The sequence below is a fragment of the Aulonocara sp. 'chitande type north' Nkhata Bay genome, linkage group LG11 (genome assembly GCF_057382095.1).
Source record: "Aulonocara sp. 'chitande type north' Nkhata Bay isolate Kocher_YH1m ecotype deep benthic linkage group LG11, A_spYH_male_GT1.1, whole genome shotgun sequence".
Classification (NCBI taxonomy): domain Eukaryota; kingdom Metazoa; phylum Chordata; class Actinopteri; order Cichliformes; family Cichlidae; genus Aulonocara; species Aulonocara sp. 'chitande type north' Nkhata Bay.
In genome coordinates this window covers 36,844,456-36,859,538 of record NC_141354.1, presented here as the reverse complement: position 1 = coordinate 36,859,538, position 15,083 = coordinate 36,844,456, and the positions used below count along the sequence as shown (strand labels likewise).

The 15,083-nt window shown below is 40.9% G+C and overlaps 1 protein-coding gene and 2 long non-coding RNA genes across 3 annotated transcripts; 1 reads left to right on the top strand and 2 right to left on the bottom strand.

Moving 5' to 3' along the window:
- Nucleotides 1-3,489: 3,489 nt before the first annotated feature.
- LOC147319703 (uncharacterized) lies at nucleotides 3,490-5,181 on the bottom strand. The gene has a single exon (XM_086312427.1). It carries the CDS (start codon nucleotides 5,029-5,031, stop codon nucleotides 3,805-3,807), a length of 1,227 nt encoding a protein of 408 aa, XP_086168553.1. The 5' UTR covers nucleotides 5,032-5,181; the 3' UTR covers nucleotides 3,490-3,804.
- Nucleotides 5,182-6,287: 1,106 nt separating this feature from the next.
- Nucleotides 6,288-10,557, top strand: LOC147319702 (uncharacterized). Its single transcript, XR_015131569.1, has 2 exons — nucleotides 6,288-10,313; nucleotides 10,401-10,557. It is a non-coding gene; the product is annotated as an uncharacterized LOC147319702 (long non-coding RNA).
- Nucleotides 10,558-10,883: 326 nt separating this feature from the next.
- Nucleotides 10,884-12,537, bottom strand: LOC147319701 (uncharacterized). The gene is made up of 3 exons (XR_015131568.1): nucleotides 11,484-12,537; nucleotides 11,126-11,184; nucleotides 10,884-11,008 (listed from the first exon to the last, which is right to left on the bottom strand). It is a non-coding gene; the product is annotated as an uncharacterized LOC147319701 (long non-coding RNA).
- Between the last annotated feature and the right edge of the window lie 2,546 nt (nucleotides 12,538-15,083).

Here is a 15,083-nt window from a genome sequence, read left to right as displayed (position 1 = left end):
CACAAAGTTGATAGAGAGTTTGGGTGATAACTCAAAGAGGCAATGATGCAGTCAAATCATTTGGAATTAAATATCTCTGTCAGTGCGCCCCAGGGTGGCTGTGGCTACAATGTAGCTGCCATCACCAGTGTGTGAATGGGTGGATGACTGGATGTGTAAAGTGCTTTGGGGTCCTTAGGGACTAGTAAAGCGCTATGCAAATACAGGCCATTTACCATCTGTAAATTACAAGATTTAGAGGGTTCTGACATCACAGTCATCTTTCTGACATTGACATCCAGTCTCTCTGTTGTGATATCAAATGTCAATGCCAGATTCATCTCTCTGTTGTGATGTCAGATATCAATGCCAGATTCGTCTCTCTGTTGTGATGTCAGATATTAATGCCAGATTCGTCTCTCTGTTGTGATGTCAGATATTAATGCCAGATTCATCTCTCTGTTGTGATGTCAGATATTAATGCCAGATTCATCTCTCTGTTGTGATGTCAAATATCAATGCCAGATTCGTCTCTCTGTTGTGATGTCAGATATTAATGCCAGATTCGTCTCTCTGTTGTGATGTCAAATATCAATGCCAGATTCGTCTCTCTGTTGTGATGTCAGATATTAATGCCAGATTCGTCTCTCTTTTGTGATGTCAGATATTAATGCCAGATTCGTCTCTCTGTTGTGATGTCAGATATCAATGCCAGATTCGTCTCTCTGTTGTGATGTCAAATATCAATGCCAGATTCGTCTCTCTGTTGTGATGTCAGATATTAATGCCAGATTTGTCTCTCTGTTGTGATGTCAGATATCAATGCCAGATTCGTCTCTCTGTTGTGATGTCAAATATCAATGCCAGATTCGTCTCTCTGTTGTGATGTCAAATATCAATGCCAGATTCGTCTCTCTGTTGTGATGTCAGATATTAATGCCAGATTCGTCTCTCTGTTGTGATGTCAGATATTAATGCCAGATTCGTCTCTCTGTTGTGATGTCAGATATTAATGCCAGATTCGTCTCTCTGTTGTGATGTCAAATATTAATGCCAGATTCGTCTCTCTGTTGTGATGTCAGATATCAATGCCAGATTCGTCTCTCTGTTGTGATGTCAGATATCAATGCCAGATTCGTCTCTCTGTTGTGATGTCAGATATCAATGCCAGATTCGTCTCTCTGTTGTGATGTCAGATATCAATGCCAGATTCGTCTCTCTGTTGTGATGTCAGATATCAATGCCAGATTCGTCTCTCTGTTGTGATGTCAGATATTAATGCCAGATTCGTCTCTCTGTTGTGATGTCAAATATTAATGCCAGATTCGTCTCTCTGTTGAACAGTATCCGGGTTTACACCAGCCCACCAGATTTCTTATTTGTGTTGCCCTGTAGTAATCCTGTAGGCAAGGGATGCCTAATCCTCCTTTATCTTTGGGAAGCTGAAGTGTTTTGAACTTAAATCTTGGCTTTTTACCCGCCCATATAAATCTTGAGAGGGTCCTATCCCACTCTACAAAGTATCTATCAGGGTTTTCTATAGAAACAGACTGGAATAAGTTTAATATCTTTGGGAGCATATTCATTTTTATGATGTCCACTCTAGAAGAAATGCTTAGATAGACCATCTGCTAATATTTAGCATGATATCTTTTTTAAGTAGGGGGTAGTTGATTTCTTCCAAGCTAGTTATATCCATTGATAAGTTTATGCCCAGATATTTGATAGTTCTTTTGTCCCAGCTTAGTTTGTATTTGTTGAGCAGATTCTGGGGAGGGCTATAAAAGCTACTAAGAACTTGTGTTTTTTGTATATTCAATTTATATCCCGAGTATAGCCCATACTCCTTTAACACTGACATGAGCTCCATAAGTGATTCGGTAGGTTTTGATAAGTAAACCAAAATGTCATCTGCAAACAAGGCCAATTTCTGCTCACTTCCAGTGATATTAATCCCTTTTATGTTACCATTCTGCCTAATCCTTTCAGCCAATGGCTCTATAAAAATAGCAAATAAGAGTGGACTCAGTGGGCATCCTTGTCTTGTGGACCTTTCAAGCTTGAAAGCATCTGAAAGTTCACCGTTAATCTTTACTTTTTCAGTTGGGCTATTATACAAGGCCCTCAATATAGTGATGATGGACCCATTAAACCCATGGATTTTTTTTTAAAATATGAAAAAAATGTAACTTTTTCCTTCCGTCATACTTCAGAAATATAATATATTAATATTTTGAACATTTTAAAACATTTAAGTTTGCTCGTTGTATTTATAAGATCCTACATTGACGTGCTCCACAATCATTGGTCAGTCATGTTAAAATCCATTATCAGTGGAAAACAAACCTGATCCTCTACTAGAGGCGATTGTGCAATACCTTTTAGACATAACACTCAGCAAACAGTTATTATTAGTTAAAGTCAGTGAGATTTGGAGTGATACATGACACATGACGGAATAAGACACGCAGACTTAGCATGACGAACCGACGAGGAACACGTACACTGTGAATACATACAGAGGGAAAAGGGGACAGGAGATAAGACATGGACATAACTAAGCACAAACAGAACATGATGGCTGGGGGGGAAAACACACGTGACCAATAATAGTAGACCTGTGCTACATTTGTCCAGCTAGGCAACACATATTTCTGCATAAGAGATACATGAGACACCCTTTAAATAAGCAAATTTCATGTTTAAAACATGGAAATGCAGCCAAAATGGACCATACAATGGCCTCAGTGAACACATCAGCACATAAGTAGAGATAAGGAAACTCAATCACATTAGATATTAATATTACTATGAGTAAATTATATATATTATATATTCTGTTATATGGTTTAAAGAATACAATGTGATAATCACACAGGAGAACGCTGTTTCCAGTTATACAAATTTATTTTATTTCACTATTAAAGAAACCAATTATGTAAATAAAAGCTCACCACAAGAACATCTCCCAACCCAGTCTTACAAAGTTGCAGTTACAATAAAAAATGGGTAGGGAACATGAACTGTTGGTGAGCTAAAAAACAATCCTGGTGCTGATGCTTGTCATTGAACGTTTTGGACAGAGCTCTTGATTGAAATGCCTACCGTTGTGTGTAGGCATTTCGGTCCAGATGTTATGGAGTTCAGTTCAGCTAAGATGTATTTCTAAAGCACCGGATGGCAAAAATAGCCGCTTCTCGGCTGTTTATATTGTAAGGTAAAGACCATACAATATAAGAGAGAAAACCCCCCAACAATCAGATGATCCCCTGTGAGCAAACCCTTGATGACAGTGTCTGTGAAGGTTATCAGTCATCAAGGCCATAGTAGTCTAAGGAGCTTGGAAAGAAAAGCGCCTGGACTTCTTTAAGTTAAAGAAGTCCAGGCGCTTTTCTCCAAGCTCCTTAGACTTGGTGACGGTGGGAAAGAAAAACTCCCTTTTAACAGGAAGAAACTTTCGGCAGAACCAGGCTCAGTGAGGGGCGGCCATCTGCCTCGACCGGTTGGGGGGGGGGGGGGGGGGGGGGGGGCACAGCTGTTATAACCCCTGACGCAGCATAGCTTCTAATTCTGAAAGATACGTAGATACCTTAAACCTGCACTCTATGCAGGACACCAAGCGATGACACGACTTGCAGTACTATAGGAGTCTATGCAGAAACAGTTTTCTCTCTTGAATCTCTGTAATTTTTTTGCTACTGAGTGTCTGGGTGCAGTCACTCATTTTGGGCCAATTAAATCAAATGAACTTCCATTGTCTAAGTTATAGCCCTATTGAACCTGCGTTAACCAGCTTTAATAGGGAGGGCCAAAGTCGTAGTTGTGCTAAATTTCCTCGAATTCTCCTCGGAGATTTTCGAGTAGCTTCCTTTGTTCTTGAAAGTTCTTTTCCATTTGTCTCATCGCTTCCCGTCCATTCCACATCTTTTTGGTAAGGTCACTAACCGTATTTTCTAAGGCCTTATTTTGTTGTTTGAGTATGTCAACTTGGACATCGTAGTTGTTTATCAGATTGTTATGTTCTTCCTGTGAAACTTTGGGAGTCTGAGCTTGGGTTTGCAACGCCATGTCTTCTGTTGTCAAGGCTTCCTGTGAATCATACAGATTTTTCTTGACCTCTTCAAGCTCTCTTTTCATTTCCTCAAATTCATGGCACAACAACTCCTTTTCTCTGTTGGTCACTTCAAAATCATGTTCGGAGTCTTTCTCAGTGGCTTTGGAGATCCGTGATTCTCCTTTCACACCCTCATCGTGTGGTTTCAGTTCTTTTTGAGAATCACCACTCCTTTTGGAAAGCTCCTGGAGGTCCTGTTCAAGAAGTTCGTTATGCCGCCTCAATATGTCAATTTCATGTGCAAAGCATTGGCGTTCCAGGGTCTGTCTGAGCTGTTCACTGTCCGTTGTTTTGTTTTCCTCATTCATGATCCTTTTTCTTTCTTCACTCTCTTGTAACTCTTTAAAGGCTGTGTTTGCCTGATGGAGCTCAGTTTTAACAGCCTGTATTTCCTGTTGCATGTCATCTTTTTCCTTTTCAAAGTCCCTTTTCAGCTCACACATGCGTTTTACCGTCACATCATTTTCCTCTCTTAAAGACTGGTTGTCCTTTTCCATGTCTCCCACTTTTATAACCAAGCCTGTCTTGCTGCTTTGCAACTCTCTGATTTCTGCCTCCATTTCCTGCATCACCTCTTTCTGTTGCTGGATCTCTTTGGTTTTGGAGCTGTTTAAATCCTTTAGAATTTGGTTCCAATATTCCAGCTCTTGAATTTTGAAGTGAATTGTTTCATTCTCTAGTTGCAGGTCTCTTTTCCTCTTGTTTTTAGAGAACCCACTTCGTTTGAAGAGAACTTCAATGTTTTTTTGGAGAATCTTGTTCTCATTTATGAGCTCTCTTTTTTGCTCCTTAAGGTCGGCGTTCTCGACTTTAAGGTCACGTATGGTAGAGTTTTGTTGTTTGAGAGTTTTATTCTCATTTTTCAGCTCTTTGATTTGCTGTTTAAGTTTTTCGTTCTCGGCTCTCATGTTGCATACAACAGGATTTGACAGACTCATATTTCAAATTGAAGTTGATGCTAAATCTCTGTACCAACTAAAAGATTTTTTAAAAATACCGTCGACTGTGTCAGAAACGCAAGTTTCCAGTAGTTTCCTGCCTAGTGAATTCTTCCACTCTCTTTGAAAGACTGCCAAGAGTGAGAACCTCTCCCCTATTTATAGGTTTTCGTGTGCTGATGTCATAAAGAAGACCAGAGATCAAAGGGATTCTGGTGAAACGTCACTGTGTCTGGTCTGGGCAGTTCTGAATTGAATAATAACAAAATGACGGGGGGCGTGTCTGGTAGCCATGTGAAGACGTGTTGTACAGGGCTCCTCAATGGACTAACTTGTTTCATAATTCCATTGCTCCAAAACTAACGAACTTTTAACAACAGTATGATAACACGCCCGTGTGCTGCTCTGAGGCACTTTTTACATCTTCAAGGCTACGGTGTACGAAATATGAGCAAAACTAGATCGGGGAAAGAGCAGGCCGCAAAAGCCTCGGACCTGTCACGGTTGTTAAAGAGTGGACTCAGGCGCGGAGCTCAGAAATAATGACAGTGCATTTATTTACAGTGCAGCAAGGTGACAACAGCTCAAATGTGCAACAATGGTGATAGTGCGTCCCTCCTTCCGTGTAAGCCCGTGCGTGGTAGTGAGTAGGGGTGGGTTTTTATAATCGATTCATTGATTAAGATCGATTATGGCTTGGATAACGTAAAATCGATTAATTAAAATCCTGAATCGATTTTTTTAATATAAATTTATTTTGCCCGAAATGCCAGAATCTCTGGTGACATCTCACAAAATTTCAAGAACCACCAAACAGCTAAGACAGTAAATGAGAGCAGGAACACGGATTCTGCACAAAGACTTAAACACACAGCACGACCCGCGGATCAGAATCATTTAGATGTCGCCTTTCTCACCCGACGGCACGGACACGGTCGGGGCTGAAAGCCGACAGCTCACTGATTCTGATCTGTCGGCGGGTCCGCGCTTTGTGTTCACGCCCTTTATGCGCTGATTCTAAAGCTGTTAGTTTGATCTCTTTCCAAACAATATTGACCGAACCAGCAGCAAAAGAAGATTCACATAAACATCGTCATGAATTCACTCTGACTTTTACTGTTTTGCTTCCACCGCGATGCACAGCTCTCTCTCTCTGTCTCTCTCTCTCTCTCTGTCTCTCTCTCGCCCTCTCTCTCTCTCTCTCTCTCTCTCTCTGTCTCTCTCTCGCCCTCTCTCTCTCTCTCTGTGTACTTCAAGAACAGTTTCCCTTTCTTCATTATTCGCTTGCTTGTTATGCACAAGTCTACCGTTGTTTACAGCGCTGTCGGCCGCTGTTTTTTTCCCTTTTACATTCTTCCGAAAAGAAAACCTCATTTCTGCTGTTCAATACTGAACAAATTTAAACTTTTTAAAATTATTCAAAATGCAAAACGCTTAACCGTGTCTCTAATAAAACCTCTGTAACTTCAGAGGTAATGTTCATATGTTGATTAATGGTTTTCTTTCGTTTTTGATGTACTGCAGAATATTTTTATAAAATCCCAGGCCAGGAAAACCACCTTCATGTTTTTCTGTGTTTTATCTTCAGCTACTTTGACACAAAGGCATCTGCTGTGATGCTTACACCTTTGATAAAGTCTTGCGTGTGTCAGCTTCCTTTTTATTGATACAAAAATATGTAAATGTACTGATCTGAATTATAATATTTCTGACTGTCAAAATTTCCCAGATTTAAATCGAATCGAATCGAATTAAATCGAATCGTGGATCGAATCGATTCGGGACCTTGTGAATCGGAATTGAATCGATTCTAGAAATCAGTGACGATACCCAGCCCTAGTAGTGAGTGCCCGTCTCTCCTCCAAGTGCTTCCTTAGTGTCCGTAAATCCTCCGTCAATCCCTGGGTGAACACACACACACACACACACACACACACACACACACACACAGGCAGGTCGACCGGTCAGGGCGCCGTCAGATCCTGACAGGACCATGCTGAGGACAGACCGGAGGCACCACCCCATGACATGAGTGAGATTATGAGAGCTATTGCTAGCTCTGAAAAGAGGATATTGGACCGTATCGATTCAAGCACGAAAGATTTATTATTCCAGAGGTTGGGACATATTTTTTCTGCACCTGCATTTTGGTACCTGAATGGCAAGCTCGCAAAGTCATCTGCTCTTCGTTTTATAAGCTGGAATGTTAAAGGTATAAATAATCCGGTTAAACGCACAAGGGCTTTTACTCATTTAAAATCATTGAGATCCGATGTTGTATATCTGCAGGAAACACACCTCCGATCAAGTGAACAAATTCAACTAATTAAACTGTTTCTCTGCTTGTCTGCATTGCCACAAATTGTTCTATTTGGTGATGTATCATAGAACTGTACTATATAGTGTATGTACGTTTCTGTGTTTGCTAGTAACTACCATCAACCTAAGGTCTCAGCTAATTTATCTTTGCAGAGATGTTCATTTGATTGTAACAGCAGTAGGAAAGAGCAGTAACAAGAGTAGGACAGCTAAGCTAATTATGGCTAAACATTTGGAATTTAATGAAAGCAAAAATTGACCTTGCAAAGATGGATAGGTTTATTTAGAAAGTCAGCTATTTACATTTAGTGTTCGTCCCAAGTAGGAGATTTTGAATTGAGTCTAAATTGACCGCAAATTTACTTACATCAAAACTTACAAATTTACATCAAAACTTCTGAAGATGCAGGTCTCTGTGCAGCGGCTGAAGTCTGTGGTGTAGAGGGTGAAGAGGAAGGGGGAGAGGATGGTCCCTTATGGTGCTCCTGTGTTGCTGATTACCTTGTCAGACACACAATGTGGAAGACGCACATATTGTGGTCTTCCTGTCAGGTAATCAACAATCCAGGACACTAGAGAAGCATCCCCCTGCATCGCTGTTAGCTTATCACCAAGCACTGGAAAAGTAAAAAAAAAACATGAACCTCACAGTGCTCGCCGGCTGGTCCGGGTGGATGTAGACACGATTGAGCAGATAGATGATGGCGTCCTGTGAGACGGGGCTGGTAAGCAAATTGAATGGGATCCTGATGTGGTCTGACAATGGGTGAGATCTGGTCCAGGATGAGCCTTTCCAGGGTCTTCATGATGTGGGAGGTCAGTGTCACAGGCCTGTAATCCTGGGGGCCACTGGGACGTGGCGTCTTTGGTACAGGGACGAGGCTTGATGTCTTCCACAGCACTGGGACCCTCTTCAGACTCAGCATGAACAGTTTATGGAAGACTCCACAAAGCTGGGGGGCACAGGCCTTGAGGGGACTCACTCCATCTGGTCCAGCAGACTTGCCTGAGTGGAGTTTCTTCATTTGCATCTGAACCTGGTAAGCATTTAACACTACTACACTGACATACATAATTTTCAATTTAATGAAGTTAAAAATTTGTTGTCTTATTGTCAGTTGTTATTGACAGCAAGATTATTAGAAATATATGAAAAAATGTACATTAAATGGGAAGTTCAGGAGCTGAATCAATGACAGTTTTTTTTTTTCAAATGAAAGTGACAAAGGTGCAGATTCATACATAGATGCTGTCATATTAACAGATGTTAATGTGTGAAAAGGGCTTTAACCCTCCCATTATGATGTGGGTCGAGTTGACCTGATTTAAAAATGTAAAAGGAAAAATTGTTAAAAGTACTTTTTAATACAAAATTGCTGTTTGGCTTAAAAAATGTAACCAGCTTGTAAAATGAAACTGGTTTACCTGGCAGCCAGAGTGGAGGCTAAAGGCGACTGAAACTACTTCTTTCTTTGCAACTGTGAGACATATTATACACACACACACACACACACGACAGTAATGCTTGGCCCAGTGAAATTGAATGCTGATTGAAAGTACACCTTAATTATCAACTAAAAGCAAAAGAGAAAAAAAACATAAGTAATATTTTTTAAAGACATTACTGAGAAACTTTCCAGGATTCGCCAACTGATGCATCAGTGGGTCTGAATTTCCAGTGCAGTCTCTCATCAAGTATGTTAAAATTGATGATAAAATTCAACAAAACTACAGGGAAACACTCTGGAAGATTCTGCTGCTGCTCATTTTTCTCCAATTCCAACCAGAAGTGCCACCAAAAAGCAAAGGTTTCCCAGAAGGTACACAGCGATCAGGCAACTGTCACCTTTGACCTGACAAAAAAAGTAAAATTATATTAGAAATACTCCATCTTGTGGCAATCAGTGATTGCTTGCTTTTATATTTCTTTCAGCTTACCAATGCTGATTCCATTTGATCAGCAGTATCATCTGAAACCCAGAGCAAAGAACAGTGAAATATTGCAGGGCACATTAACTGAAGTGAACTAAAGCAGTCAGCTATGTTTTTAATCATTTTATTTATACAGGTTGAGTTATGATATTAGTTTTAAGCTTTAACAGAAGAAGAACAATTTGAAATCAATTTAAATAAAATTGAGTCGAGTTGAGTAGTTGTGGTGATTGAAAAAAAACAAAAAAACAACAACTTTCAGAACGATAACAATGTGCTGGAAGCTCTATGTAAACATTTAGCATGTCAAGTTGCCATTGGTCATGGAAAGTGTGTGCGGCACGGGGGGGTAAAACATTTTTTAAAAATCACCAAACATTAACCAGTTTTTGTAGACACAAAGAGGTTGTGATCATATTTTTTTTTAATAATTTGTGTGACTGAGCCACACATTGAGCCACAGCATTGTCAAACTACACGTGTCCAAAATTGGATAGTCTCAGTTGAGACAATTCAATGCAAGTTCTCTCTGATAACATTAGGTTGGTGGTGCATGAGCTGAGCCTTCGTGTATAGTATTCCCAGAGTATTTTCATGCATTTAATAAATCGAAAGATAAAGATTCCTTTGTCGCTGTACTTCAGCACAGTTAAAGTGTAACAGCTTTTGTTCCAGCAGACTACCATTGAGACATTCTTACGCGTTTTCACTCATCAATTCATAAATACCAATATTGTCAGGGTCCTGGGACTGGGCGACCCAGGATCCCTGAGCAGTCATGTATTATATTATTATTATTATTATTGCTGTGTATTTTGGTGTTGCTCCCCCTTCCCTGTGCTTGTGTATATGTGTGTGTGGGTGGCTGAGCACTTGTTTATAGGCGGCGTCAGGCCTGGAGGGTGTGGCCCTGCAAGGGGACTGGCCACACCCGAAGCCACACACCTGCTGCTGATCAGGCCTCGTCGGGGGAGCTACTTAAGAGAGTCTTGGAGCTCCCACCGACGCGGGATCATTGCTTGGGACTCCACGTTAGTTACCCAGTTTAGGTTTTGGTCGTGTAGTGTATGCCTGCCATTGTTCAGTGTCCTGACTGCTGCCGCTATTGTTTCCCGCAGGAGGAGCGTGGAAGGCTTAAGGAGCAGCGAGCACCGGGAGTGCAGACACGGGAGCAGAGAGCACTTGGAGGACACGACACGGGAGTCTGGGGAGAAACACGGGGATTTATTGTTGTTTGATATCACCCTCTGTAAATAAACACTGTCTATACGTAGAGCACCGCGCCTGGGTCCTCCTTCCCCACTCCTTCCACGGTGTGCCATGCCGTACCGTGACAAATATTTGATGCTGCTGTGTTATACACAGAAAATCTTGTGATACAGTGCTGTTTATTTTACCCATCCAACCACATTCTGAGGTGTACAGGGGTTATACTCTTCGCTCAGTCAGCTAAATGCTGCTGAACTGATCAGGTGGCTCTTCACCGTGCAAATGGACTGTTGGGTCTAGATTGGTTTTTGTCATTAAAGTGTATATGGGTAGTGATGATTTTTTCCTTCATCACTGAAATGCAAAAAAAAAGGCTTACCTCTGTATTTAACTACCCAATCATGGACCTCCAAAATGATGATGAAGAGAACTTCCCAGGCAAAGAAGCCACCCATCACTTTCAATAGCCACCCATCATCACTGTCAATCCTGTCCAGGCCTGTAAATATGGCTGCCACTGTGTGACACAAAGAAGCAGGCATTTTAAGACGAGCAGCATGGGTGACAGTGTGTCTGCTATTGAAAATGTTAGCATATATGCAAGATGGTAGAATGAAGTAAAACACAAGCTTACCAGCTATAGATTTTATTACCACCGCATTTAAAAAATGTGTCCAGTTGAACAGATACCTCCTATCAAAGAAAAGAGAAGAACTATAAAATCATCAGCTTGAAGTATGAATACAACTCTTAGGGTTATCAAATAACTTTATAACCTCACTTTGCCGCGTGAGCAGTGCATTTAGTCATTAAGCATGTACTGCCCCATTCCTTTGGTTTATCGTGTTTTCAAAATTTGTTAAATAATTGTAGAGAAAAAAAAAGTGAGGCCATTTTTAATTTTTTTTTAAATAATATTTGAACAGAGTATTCTTAAATGTGTATAGGCATGATATAGTATATTAATTAAACACACACAGATGGATACATACAGGTGATGTTGTGGTCCGCAGCGCAGCAAGGCCCCGATAGGCTGGATGAGTGAGAGGATCATAACCAGGCACCCCAACACTGGATGTGCTCCCTGGATACCAAACACATTAACAGTGCTAATCATGGGGCATAAATATCAGTCTGAGAGCTGAAACACACAACTAAAGAGTGCTTAATGAATATCAAGAGAAAAGAAAAAAAAACACTTTGAAGGGGTATATTAATCTTGCCTGTGGATGCAACTTGCAGACTGGAGGAGATAAGACATGGACATAACTAAGCACAAGCAGAACATGATGGCTGGGGGGGAAACACACGTGACAGAAGGAATGGGTCACAAGGGAAAAACATGGAAACGAGACGGGAGAAAAGGACATTACTGAAATACATGAAGGGCCAGGGCTGGGACAGCCAACCAGTCACAGACAAAGAGCCACATCATACACCTGGGCACACATGAACATCACCCATCCCTTCCTCTGTCCTGCGTTCAGTTTAGGGTATCGAACTCAGGACCCTAGCCTCATCAGGCCGGGGTCTTTGTGTGGAGTCTGGATGTTCTCTCGAGCTTCCTCCCACAGTCTAGGGACATGCAGTTAGTGGGGGTCTTCTCGCCCCGTTCACATTCACACAGAGATGAATTGAAGATCACCTTGTGGTTAGTGCCTTCTATTCGATGTACAGACTGAATAATAACACCTTCTAATTAGTTCTGTCTCCTATTGGTGCTCTTCTACGAGTGATCAGTGCTTGATGGCTTACTAAGCTTAACTTTTTTCCACAACATTGATAACAAACACACACAAAACAACAACAACATATGTTATCTAAAAAAAACTTGATTGGACCAAAGTTTTGATGTTCATCCTACATGTTTATTGAGATTGTCTAATGTCTGCGACGGTATCTTCTCCCACGTCTGCGGACACCCGAGGCCTTGTGGGGTCTCTTGTGTCTGCGAACGGGGCGAGAAGACCTCGCATGTCTGCGTCTATACCTGCGTCGTGGCATTGTCCAAAACGGCGGTACCTGCTCCACGTCACGGGTTCTATTTATGGACTCACCTGGCAACTTTAGTGATGTCACTGCTGATGTTGTCACTGTTGGTGTGACCTCATGACTCATTCATGCCATCTGAACTGTGGTGTAATTATGAGGTCACAGGGGGACGTGAATTTATTCACAAAGTTGATAGAGAGTTTGGGTCATAACTCAAAGACGCAATGATGCAGTCAAATCATTTGGAATTAAATATCTCTGTCAGTGCGCCCCAGGGTGGCTGTGGCTACAATGTAGCTGCCATCACCAGTGTGTGAATGGGTGGATGACTGGATGTGTAAAGTGCTTTGGGGTCCTTAGGGACTAGTAAAGCGCTATGCAAATACAGGCCATTTACCATCTGTAAATTACAAGATTTAGAGGGTTCTGACATCACAGTCATCTTTCTGACATTGACATCCAGTCTCTCTGTTGTGATGTCAAATATTAATGCCAGATTCGTCTCTCTGTTGTGATGTCAAATATCAATGCCAGATTCATCTCTCTGTTGTGATGTCAGATATCAATGCCAGATTCGTCTCTCTGTTGTGATGTCAAATATTAATGCCAAATTCGTCTCTCTGTTGTGATGTCAAATATCAATGCCAGATTCGTCTCTCTGTTGTGATGTCAAATATTAATGCCAGATTCGTCTCTCTGTTGTGATGTCAGATATCAATGCCAGATTCGTCTCTCTGTTGTGATGTCAAATATTAATGCCAGATTCGTCTCTCTGTTGTGATGTCAAATATTAATGCCAGATTCGTCTCTCTGTTGTGATGTCAAATATTAATGCCAAATTCGTCTCTCTGTTGTGATGTCAAATATCAATGCCAGATTCGTCTCTCTGTTGTGATGTCAAATATTAATGCCAGATTCGTCTCTCTGTTGTGATGTCAGATATTAATGCCAGATTCGTCTCTCTGTTGTGATGTCAAATATTAATGCCAAATTCTTCTCTCTGTTGTGATGTCAGATATCAATGCCAAATTCTTCTCTCTGTTGTGATGTCAGATATCAATGCCAGATTCGTCTCTCTGTTGTGATGTCAGATATCAATGCCAGATTCGTCTCTCTGTTGTGATGTCAGATATTAATGCCAGATTCGTCTCTCTGTTGTGATGTCAGATATCAATGCCAAATTCTTCTCTCTGTTGTGATGTCAGATATCAATGCCAAATTCGTCTCTCTGTTGTGATGTCAGATATCAATGCCAGATTCGTCTCTCTGTTGTGATGTCAGATATTAATGCCAGATTCGTCTCTCTGTTGTGATGTCAGATATTAATGCCAGATTCGTCTCTCTGTTGTGATGTCAAATATCAATGCCAGATTCGTCTCTCTGTTGTGATGTCAAATATTAATGCCAGATTCGTCTCTCTGTTGTGATGTCAGATATCAATGCCAAATTCTTCTCTCTGTTGTGATGTCAGATATCAATGCCAAATCCGTCTCTCTGTTGTGATGTCAGATATTAATGCCAGATTCGTCTCTCTGTTGTGATGTCAGATATCAATGCCAGATTCGTCTCTCTGTTGTGATGTCAGATATCAATGCCAAATTCGTCTCTCTGTTGTGATGTCAGATATTAATGCCAGATTCGTCTCTCTGTTGTGATGTCAGATATTAATGCCAGATTCGTCTCTCTGTTGTGATGTCAGATATCAATGCCAGATTCGTCTCTCTGTTGTGATGTCAGATATTAATGCCAAATTCGTCTCTCTGTTGTGATGTCAGATATCAATGCCAGATTCGTCTCTCTGTTGTGATGTCAAATATCAATGCCAGATTCGTCTCTCTGTTGTGATGTCAAATATTAATGCCAAATTCGTCTCTCTGTTGTGATGTCAAATATTAATGCCAAATTCGTCTCTCTGTTGTGATGTCAAATATTAATGCCAAATTCTTCTCTCTGTTGTGATGTCAGATATCAATGCCAGATTCGTCTCTCTGTTGTGATGTCAAATATTAATGCCAAATTCGTCTCTCTGTTGTGATGTCAAATATTAATGCCAAATTCTTCTCTCTGTTGTGATGTCAGATATCAATGCCAGATTCGTCTCTCTGTTGTGATGTCAAATATCAATGCCAGATTCGTCTCTCTGTTGTGATGTCAAATATCAATGCCAGATTCGTCTCTCTGTTGTGATGTCAAATATCAATGCCAAATTCGTCTCTCTGTTGTGATGTCAAATATCAATGCCAGATTCGTCTCTCTGTTGTGATGTCAAATATTAATGCCAGATTCGTCTCTCTGTTGTGATGTCAGATATCAATGCCAGATTCGTCTCTCTGTTGTGATGTCAGATATTAATGCCAGATTCGTCTCTCTGTTGTGATGTCAGATATTAATGCCAGATTCGTCTCTCTGTTGTGATGTCAAATATTAATGCCAGATTCGTCTCTCTGTTGTGATGTCAAATATTAATGCCAGATTCGTCTCTCTGTTGTGATGTCAAATATTAATGCCAGATTCGTCTCTCTGTTGTGATGTCAAATATCAATGAAAGATTCGTCTCTCTGTTGTGATGTCAAATATCAATGCCAGATTCGTCTCTCTGT

Excerpts from the sequence above, each read along its gene's own strand:
- LOC147319703 (XM_086312427.1), bottom strand. The coding sequence starts at position 5,031 with ATGAGTCTGTCAAATCCTGTTGTATGCAACATGAGAGCCGAGAACGAA.